The sequence below is a fragment of the Crocodylus porosus genome, unplaced genomic scaffold (assembly GCF_001723895.1).
Source record: "Crocodylus porosus isolate Cpor-Errol unplaced genomic scaffold, CroPor_comp1, whole genome shotgun sequence".
Classification (NCBI taxonomy): Eukaryota; Metazoa; Chordata; order Crocodylia; family Crocodylidae; genus Crocodylus; species Crocodylus porosus.
In genome coordinates, this window is record NW_017728886.1 from 76,149,558 (window position 1) to 76,159,561 (window position 10,004).

At 42.6% G+C, this 10,004-nt stretch overlaps 1 protein-coding gene across 1 annotated transcript in view; it reads right to left on the minus strand.

Moving 5' to 3' along the window:
- MRPL3 (mitochondrial ribosomal protein L3) overlaps window positions 1-10,004 on the minus strand; it is a 57,519-nt gene that overhangs the window by 9,354 nt on the left and 38,161 nt on the right. The window contains 3 exon segments of the mRNA XM_019533882.1: window positions 2,197-2,274; window positions 4,761-4,838; window positions 8,050-8,158. Coding sequence (XP_019389427.1) covers window positions 2,197-2,274; window positions 4,761-4,838; window positions 8,050-8,158 — 265 coding nt within the window.

Consider the following 10,004-nt stretch of genomic DNA (forward strand, 5'->3'; position numbering starts at 1 on the left):
CACACGGAGTGGCAGCAGTGTGGGGTGGCAACAGCAGCTGCTGCCACATGCTAGCTTTCTACCCTCCCCACACTCTGTGGCCGGCTGGCACCTGTGCAGCCCACAAAAGGGTGCCGCTGTCCTCTCTCCAACCCCCCTGGCCCTGCTCCAGGGAGGCAATGGTGCAGGGTGGTGGGTGGCTGCACTCCATCCCTACCTACTCACACATATCCCCAAGGGTCTTCATAAGTACCCCTGGGAGTATGCATACCCCCAGTTGACAACCCCTGTCTAGACCAATCTCTCCCATATTCAATACCCTCCCTGACACCCACCATTTATTGGCTTAGAGATGCATCTCTGATCAATTCTGTTCAATTGTCATTAATAGACCATAAATGTAGTGGAGAAAGGAACATTCACTATTTCAGATGTGCAGACAGAAAGCAGAATCATCCTAAATTTGCCCTGACTACTGATATAAATGATATAATGTCCAGTACTTTTGGAGACAAGTTACATGTATTCAGAAAACAGTTTCTTTTGGATACACATTAACTTGCTTTCTTCTGTCTCTGAAAAAGTGAGGAGCTAATTGGGTAATCCATCCCAGAGACTGGGATAGGTGGTCATAACCAGTGCAGGCTACAAAGGATTATTCGTACTCCTAATACATGTTGGGAAAGAAGGTATCTACGTATGCAATGCCTATCTGATACATTTGATTGTTGTTGCTATCTATAGGATCCATCACCATAGAAACACTTTGATACCTTATAACTTACTATCAACCCACGAAGGAACTGACGTGGAGGAAATTAAGTGCTTATTGCATTTACCCAAATCCAAGATGATTTTAAATGCAAGACTTACCCCTAATTAGATTCTATACATGCAACATTATAAATGTGTAATAGTTTTCCATGTATAGAATCTAATTAGTGGAAGGGTGCTTTAACTGGAAAATTCTCCCCCCAACTCAGTTCTGACAAAGGGCCAGACCTGCTTCCAGCCTATGCGTATGCTTGCCCCCACCCCTTTACCTTCCACTGCAGCTCTGCCCCAGCTCAGAAGCAGGCGGCAGCAGCAGCAACAACCCTGGCCCAGTATCCCAGAGGCAGCAGCATCTCCCAGGCAGGCTGATGGGACTGAAGTAAAAGCTAAGAGTAGCTGGGGGGAAGGGATGGGGGAGGGGAGGCAGGGTGGCTTTATGGCATCCCCTGTACTCCCCCCACAGCCATGGAGGTGCACACTTGGGTCTCCCCCACATGCCCCCAGCTGTAAGCCCCCTCACCTGCCATACGAGCCACCTTGGCGCAGGACGGGCAGCAGCTCAGCTCTGGTTTCAGACCAAAGCTGGGGCTGAAGCCAGAGCCAAGCTGCTGCCTGTCCTAGGCTAATATTCAAATCTGAGATGAGGTTCTGCCCCCTACCTCCCATATTGTTTGGGGTTGGAAAAAAAAAGAAAATCTTATCTTAGATTTGCATAAATATGGCACTTAAAAATCCCTAAATGGAACAAGGTTAATCTATTTTGAAACAACCCCTAAAATCAAGTGACCCAGTCTAATTTCATTATTGTGGATTACAGAATTTATTTATACTTTAGGTGCATGTATTCAATTTTTTACTGGTGCTTTGAGCTTTGACAGATAGCCCTGAGAAAATTTCATGAAAGTCTGTGATTACTTAGTTCCTTAAAACTGTAATAAACAGCAAAAAATATGGTCATCCTGACCATGAAGAAGCTTGTTTTATTTCCACAGACCATGAACTCCAGCTGCTCCCAGTTTCAGTTTCATTATTCTTCAGATGGACAAAATACAATATACACTGCATGGGACTCCAGTCCCTTTGATCCCTCTGTGCAACAGAATGAAATGCTGTCCCACCATTCTGTCCAACTGCTACCATGGATAGGTAGGAGACTAGAAATATACCAGATTGCTCTTAATTTAGCACCCACCTGCATTTCAGGTTACTGATGACCAGAAGAGCCCTTAAACTAGTACTCTGCAAAGCTAGCCAGAAAGTCCAGTGACTTAGGTTAAAGTGTCAGGAAGAAGTGGTCTGAACCAAAGCTACTTATAACAACATAATCAGCGAAATAGTGTATAGTAGGCTGAAATTGTGGATTACAGATGAGTGTTAATGTTCTGAAAAGACAGCAGACATTAGATAAACAGCATAATGAAACAATTTGAGAAACAAACCTACCTTTACCAAGCAATTTCGGTGACCTGGGACAGAACCATTTACAAAAATGATGTTGTGTTTTGTATTGATCCTCCACACCTGAGGGTTTACAAAAATAAGGAAGAAAAATAAATACCCAAGCATTTTACTATTACTTTTTATATTTATCAAAATAAAGGTTAATACTGATTAACAAATCAAAGACAATGATATGTGGCTAGATTTTACACCATGCTAGCACATAAGCCTTCTGCATATGTTTGTCCTAAACTTGACCCAAAATGCCACTTTGAGTAGACATTTAATAGCAGTTTCTCTATCAACTTCAAAGAACTTTGGATTAGGCCCATAACAGCTAAGCTTTCCATCAAGTGGCACCAAATACCCAGGGATACCCAGCACAGGTTTACTGCAGGTAGGTCTTGCTTGACCAATCTCATTTCCCTTTATGACCAGGTGACCCATCACCTGGACAAGAGGGAAGAGCTTGATGTCATATATCTTGACTTTACAAAAGCTTTTGATACGGTATCCCATGATCATCTCTTGACAAAACTGGCCAACTGTGGCCTCGACCTCACCACAATCTGCTGGCTGGGGAACTGGTTCCGCAGTAGGACCTAGAGGGTGGTGGCTGACGGAAGCCAAACGTCTTGGTGCACAGTGAACATTGGGGTCCCTCAAGGCTTTGTCCTAGGGCCTATACTGTTTAATATCTTCAATGATGTAGACATTGGTGTCAGAAGCAGACTGGCCAAGTTCACTGATGACACCAAACTCTGGGGTAAAGCATCCACACCTGAGGACAGGAGGGTGATCCATGCAGATCCTGACAGGCTCAGGAAATGAGCAGATGAGAACCTGATGGTCTTCAACACCGAAAAATGCAAGGCTCTCCACCTTGGGAGGAAAAATCTGCAGCATGCTTATATATGCTGGCTAGCACTACAGATGAAATGGGCTGGGGGGTCATGATTGACCACAAGATGAACATAAGCTTTCAATGTGATGCTGCGGCTAGTAAAGCGAGGAAAACGCTGGCTTGTATCCATAGATGTTTCTCAAGCAAATCCTTGGTGAGGCTGCAGCTGGAGTGCCACATCGAGTTTTGGGCTCCACAATTCAAAAACGATGTGGAGAAGCTTGAGAGAGTGCAGAGGAGTGCCATGCACATGATCAGAGGTCAGGATAACAGACCTTATGAGAGGCTGAGAACAATGGGACTCTTCAGCCTGGAAAAGCGCAGGCTCAGAGATGATCTGGTGGCCACTCATAAATTTATCAGGGAAAGTCTGTTCATCAGAGCACCCCAAGGGATGATAAGATCGAACAGTTACAAACTCCACCGTGACCAATTCAGGCTGGACATAAAGAAGAACTTCTTTACTGTCCGAGCCCCCAAGGTTTGGAATAGACTGGCGCTGGAGGTGGTTCAAGCACCTACTTAGAATGCCTTCAAGACACATTTGGATGCTTATCTTGCTGGGATCCTATGATCCCTGCTGACTTCCTGCCCCTGGGGTAGGGGGCTGGACTCGATGATCCTCCAGGGTCCCTTGCAGCCCAAATGTATATGAAATCTATGAAATGAACCTCATGTTCTCTCTTCTCCTAACAGCAACAGCTGTAGAAAAAAAAGTGGCATGCGACTGGGCCTCTCCTAGGGACTCTAGTACCTTTGATCCCTGGGAACATGGTAGGCTTGGGCTTACAAGATATGGCCTCTTCCCATTTATTTCTTTGAGTTCATAGACCACCCCAGGTACACACTATCCTTGCTTTCTCCCAGGGCAGTTATATACCCAATATAAAAAAAATTACACTATTTTAGTGGTCTACAGCAGGAGTAGGCTACACCTAGCACAGGTGCTAGCGTGGCACACAAAGGCATTTTGCTTGGTGTGCGGTGCCTCAGGACAGATGGCAGGGCCGGGGCCGGGGTCAGGGCTGCACTGCCACAACAAGGATTGGGCCCCTCCCAGCTCCCCCACTGTCCAGCCCTGGCATGCCAACATCTTAGAAGTCAAGGTTAAAGGTGTTTTTGGCACTCTGCCCAAAAATACTGCTGACCCCTGCTCTATAGCATCCAGCCATCTCTTGCTTTTAATCACCATAAAAGTGTTGTTAAGGATCCAAGAGCATAATTACACTTTGTATTGGGACCTGCATTGCCCTCAGATACTAAGAGCTTCAGGCACTACTGACTTGTGCTGGATTTGAACACAAGTGGAATAAAAACAGGCAATTTAGTTGATGGTCCCCAAAAAAGCCAGTCTTCCCAACTTGCCACCTCAAAGAGAGATGTCAAGCAGGAAGACGGTGAGGAATTCTATATGTGGATAGAGCATCACCTAATGCCATGAGCTCTTATGCATTCTTCCTTCTTTCTTCACCGCAGGAAAGAAATGAGGAAGGACACTAGTTGTATGGGTCCTTTTGCCTTGCTTGCATCAAGAAGTTGTAGAGGCAGTCAGAACCAAGGTAAAGCCACACTGCGCTGGGGGTTAAAGGAACTGAAAACCTGATTAGCTGACTAAAATACAGTCAACTTCATCCAGATGTGCTCTGCTATAGTTTGAATTTACCTTTAATCCGAAAGCTGTCTTGTAGGTGTTACCCATTCTCCCAGGCATTTTCTTTCCAGGAAAAACTCTGCTAACTTTCTATACCAAAAGAAGAATAAAAAGTACACTGTCAAAGGTATCACTGCAAAGCGAAAGGAAGGAGAGGAAATAAATGTATTGATACAGGGAGAGTAAAATACCCAAAAGAAGGACAGGTAACTCATTAACTTACTCTTCAGATACTGGATAAAATGACACCAAGGGCCATCTTAAAATGGGGTTTACGGTGTTCACAATCTCTTACTTTACATTTTTAAATATTCCCTACTGATGCACAAGGATTAGTTCATAGGATATCTGAAACAGTTTGGATTTAGTATGTCACAGTAAGCCAAGATTTCCTGGGACATACCGACGCACTGACAAAGACACCCAAATGGAGGTATTCCAGCCCTCCCCAATATAAGAGGTTTACAGATTTGAGGGGGGAAAGACGCACCGCTTTCTAGCATCCTGCTTTTACAACTTTATACCAGGTAGAGGCATAAAACAGCTCTACTGGCCCTAGTTTCAGCCACTGGAGAATTCCCCTGGGCACAGGCACAGCATGGTCTTTAGGTAGTGTGTCAGCGGCCTTTTTGTGAACTCTGGGAGTTGGAAGCACACTGGGGATAGGGCTGCAGTGCTGCCATGGACGCCGCTCTAACTTCGATAAAATATCCCTGGGCCCATACAAAGCTCCTGAGAGTAGAGAATGCAAAATGTGGCTTAAAGTCACATTAAGCTACCCACTCCTAGTCTGTGGATTTTTTTTGTAGTCTCTTAAAGGACTACACAGAATCACACCCATTTTCTTCAAAGGTATATTATCAAAATGAAGAATCCAAAACAACAACCAGATCAAACCATACCACTCCAATCCCCTTTATTTGCACATCTACTCAGCTATCTTGCCTTTAGCAGCTTAGGCCCCATCTACACCTTGCACTTAAAAGCGTAATTAACCAGTGAATCATGCCTTAAGCTGGGACCCAGCCACATGTGCAATCAATTAACAGTGTGATAAAACAAGCAATAAATCACAAAGTTATTTCACAAAAAATGTCAAATAACTTTGTGGCTTGCTCTTACCATATCATTAATTGAACGTGTGGCCAGGTGCTACATCAACTACTCCTTTTTGTCTTATTAGTTTCCTCTACACATTAAGAGCCCCTCTTAGATGTTCAGGTAAAGGCACGATAAGATCTGATGCATGATCTGCACATTGCACATGCATGGCAGGAAGCATGACTGTAGGATCCAACATCAGACCCTATAATACAATATAGCCAGTGCAGACGGAGCCTCATTGCTACAAGCCCCACAGCTGATGGGGTTCACAGTGGTTCATAGATTCAATTCAAGAGCTGCCTCCACTGAGAGCCTCATAAACTGTAGAGCTCAGACAGACAGAAAGGGACACCCTCTCCCCTTCCAAGACTCAATCAGCTGTGGGGCTCACAGCAGGAACCGTGTGAGGAACACTGCCCCTCTGTAAGCCTCCTCAGCTGCAGGGCTGGCACCAGGGGCAGCATGGGGAATACTGGCCTCCCCCTCCCCCGCCCTTCAGCTGCAAGGTTCACAGTGGAAACACTGTGATCCCAAGCTCCCACTGCAACAACTGTATGGCATGACAGGATTTAATGCTGAATCCCAATCATGCCTTCTGCCATGCACATGTAGCATGACAGGAGGTGCAACTGTGTGGATTGTGCATCAGATCTCATCACACCTTTACCTAAATATCTAAAGAGAGGCTGTTAATGTGCAGATAAAACTAATAAAAGACTAAAAAAGACAATTTTCACTTCTGAATCACTATTTAGGTTCTTGTCTGCCATTTCCTTCTCTATCCCCCATGTATTTGTTGGTTTCTTGTGTCAAAAACCAAAACAGCCAGCTGCAATAAGGATTACAAGACGCTGCTTCCATATCAGCAATGTAGCATATTTGAAAGAAAACCCACAGAGAGGGGAAAAAAAACCTTAAAACAACCTGAACTCATTGGCTCACTAACTGCCAATCCAATGTCATGTGCAACACTTGACTGCAGTCATCTTTTCACCTTCTTTTAATTCCTGGTTTCCTATCTTTGCGCCAATTGTTTTATGGTGCAAATAGTGGCCTAAACTAGGATCAAATTCAAAACACAACACAGGCAAGAGTTGTTAAAAACCCTAAGTATGAAACAAAGCAGTATAAGGCCAAAAGGGTGGGGGGAGGAACCCCAAGAACTCCAGCATCACAAAGAACAGTGGCAGAAACAGCATGTTACAGGCAGTTTGCATTTGAAGCAAGAGAATAAAAATCAGTTCAAAATGTTCTTAAAGTCTCAAGCAGGCTATCATAGAAGCATGCTGCCATTTTGCCCCTGCTGTTCTCTCAAGTATCCTTAATTCTTCTGATTTTTTTAAAATAATTCCAGGACAATTAAAAGCATAATCAGGGAATAGTGCTATTGTGCGACTCTCTCAGCTAATCAGTAAGCCTAGCTTGCATACATTCCAATAGTCAAACATTTCCTTCTTAAATAAACTTAAAAGCTTCACAGAAATTTTAATGACAGGAAATAGTTTCAAAAGTCCAGACTATCCCATTAGAAAATGGGCTTTTGAAAAAAAAAAATAAAAGTAAATAAATACATTAAGAAATTTATAAAGAAGCCACCACACAAACAGTTCCACAATGGAGACTATAGCTGGAAAGATCTGTTAAATAAGATTTATGAAAGCTAGTTAACGTCAAGAAGCACATAAAACTGCCTCGTAAATTATCCACATCTTCAAACTAGCAGTAAGATTTTTGGAAGACAAAGCAAGTCAAAACCTTTTCAAACTATAAGGCAATTATAATGGAATTTCCTCTTAACATATCCCTCTTAACACACTACTGACAGAGGGCACATTATTTCTCCCAGCCACACTGCAAGCACATTATGACTAGTGGCAAGTATTTGTTTAGTTGTTATCTATGTTATTAAGATATAGAAGACCTACTAACTACTGCTGGTTAGAGAAATAAAACCTTTTCCTATTTATCTTATTCCATTTTGTTCCTTGTGTGCTTTCTTGAACCTTCCTCCAAATCAGATGATGGTGCTGTCAGAGATACGACACTGGAACAGATACTCGGCCTCTTCCCCTCCATCCCCCAAACTGTTCCTATTATGTACAGAAATTGTGAAATGGCTCATTTTAATATACAGTTACCTCTTTCTAAAGCGTGGCAAAGAAAGAATAATACCCCAAAATGAAAATAAAATACTTACACTAGTTCCTAATGCCCCAGGTCTTCTGTGCGTTTTAGTTTGGCCATGGGTGGCAAGCTGGCCTTTAAATCCCCATCTTTTCATGACTCCTTGAAAGCCTTTACCAATTCTGGGGGAGGGAAGGAGAGAGCAGGGAAAGGAGTGAGAAAAGAAACCCACAAAGAAAAATTAATTCTGCCTTACATAGATTCTGAGCAAAGTTCTTAGCAATAGACACTGGAAGAGCTCCAGTAAGGCTCCTGATCCTTTAACCAGAGCAAAGCTCAGCAGAAAATATTCTAAAACTGTTTCTATGTTTAGCAATTCCTGTGCTGTTTAGGGAAGTAAGAAGCAAAGAAGTAGTCACCCAGGCAAGAGTCATTTCAGAAATACAAGAACTGATCTCATCTCAAAATACTGTAATTAAGCACTACCAGATTAAACAAGGAGCAGAAAGAATAATAAGAACAATGAAAAAGGAGAGTTTCACAAGAGAAGGAAATGGGGAAGACCCATCAGAAAAGCTACCTTCAATTCAAGATGCAAGAAGTTGCTTAAAAAGTTGCAAAAACAAGCTTTTCAGTGTACAAAAAACACCTTTCCCAAAGTAAAATACACTTACCACTAGGTTTTGATAAGAAGCCCTAAGCACCAAGACACCTATCTGACTAATCTGACTTGGCCTCCTCTGAGAACTATGGGCTAGATCAATAAAAATTCCTAGTGGGCCTTTCCTTAATTATCTCTCATGAATGATTATTTTACATATTTTGAGGTTTACAAATACATAGAGCTTGGGGATTTTGTTGAACACTTTCAAGTGAAGAATCACTGCTTTTTACTTTCTTCATTAGGAAAAAAAGCATTAAAAAGTTTGCTTAATCTGTAATATTTTCAGTTTCCAATGATAAACAGAGGGTGTTTGATGCTGTACTAGTGTTTAAGAAAAAGTCAAGAAGGTGATTCTTTAATCTGAACATACAAGTAAACATATGGAAGAACTTTGGTGCTAAAAGGTCGAAGCTGAAATAAGAACCATTATGGCCTGAAAACTTATGCATTTAACTTTTTGTTCAATTAAATAAAATATTCCTTCTTAGCAAGATGCACCACACCAATTACTTTTCACATTCATCTGGACTTTGTACCAAAAAGAAGGACAACTCACTTGTGTTTTAGCATTGTAAAATGTGACAATGTAAGCTTAATTAGGCCTGAATGTAGCAGATTTAACAACTATGGTAAAACTGCTGCCCTGTGGGGTCAGGCCAGCTCTCAGGATCTCAATATTGTGCTGCTAGACAGGATGGTGTGACAATTGCACATATACAAACACACAAATCAATTAGGTGCATACACACACACACTCTACCAGCTCTGGCACATACACATCCAAACCAGCCTAGGCACATGCATACCTATCACCAATTCAAGTATATACACCCCAAAAGTTAGACACAGATGACTAATTCATATATCATGCACACAATGACATAAATATATACATATATAACCCACCTACACATACACACAAGTAAGTTCCTAACTTGGATGGTACAGTGCGTGTGTGGGGGTGTGAGACGTGCTTGGGGTACCAGGGATACTTGGGGGAAGGTTCAGGTAAGAGAGAGAGAGTCAAAGTGTAGGGAGTGAAAGTTGCCAGAACCGGGATTAGAACCGGTGGACTACAAAGAAGCTGGCTGAGGAACTGAGGCTTGGGGTTACTTAAGGTAGACTGGGGCTGGAAACTGAGGCAGACAGCTGAGATACTGGGGGGGGAAGATAAGTGGTGTCAAGAAAGAAACTGAGTATATACATATACATACACACACACACACACACACACACACACACATACACACACATATAATATATACACACACACATATATATTCTCTCTATACACACACACATACTCTCTCTATATACACACACACTATATACATATACACACACACACATACTCTCTCTATATA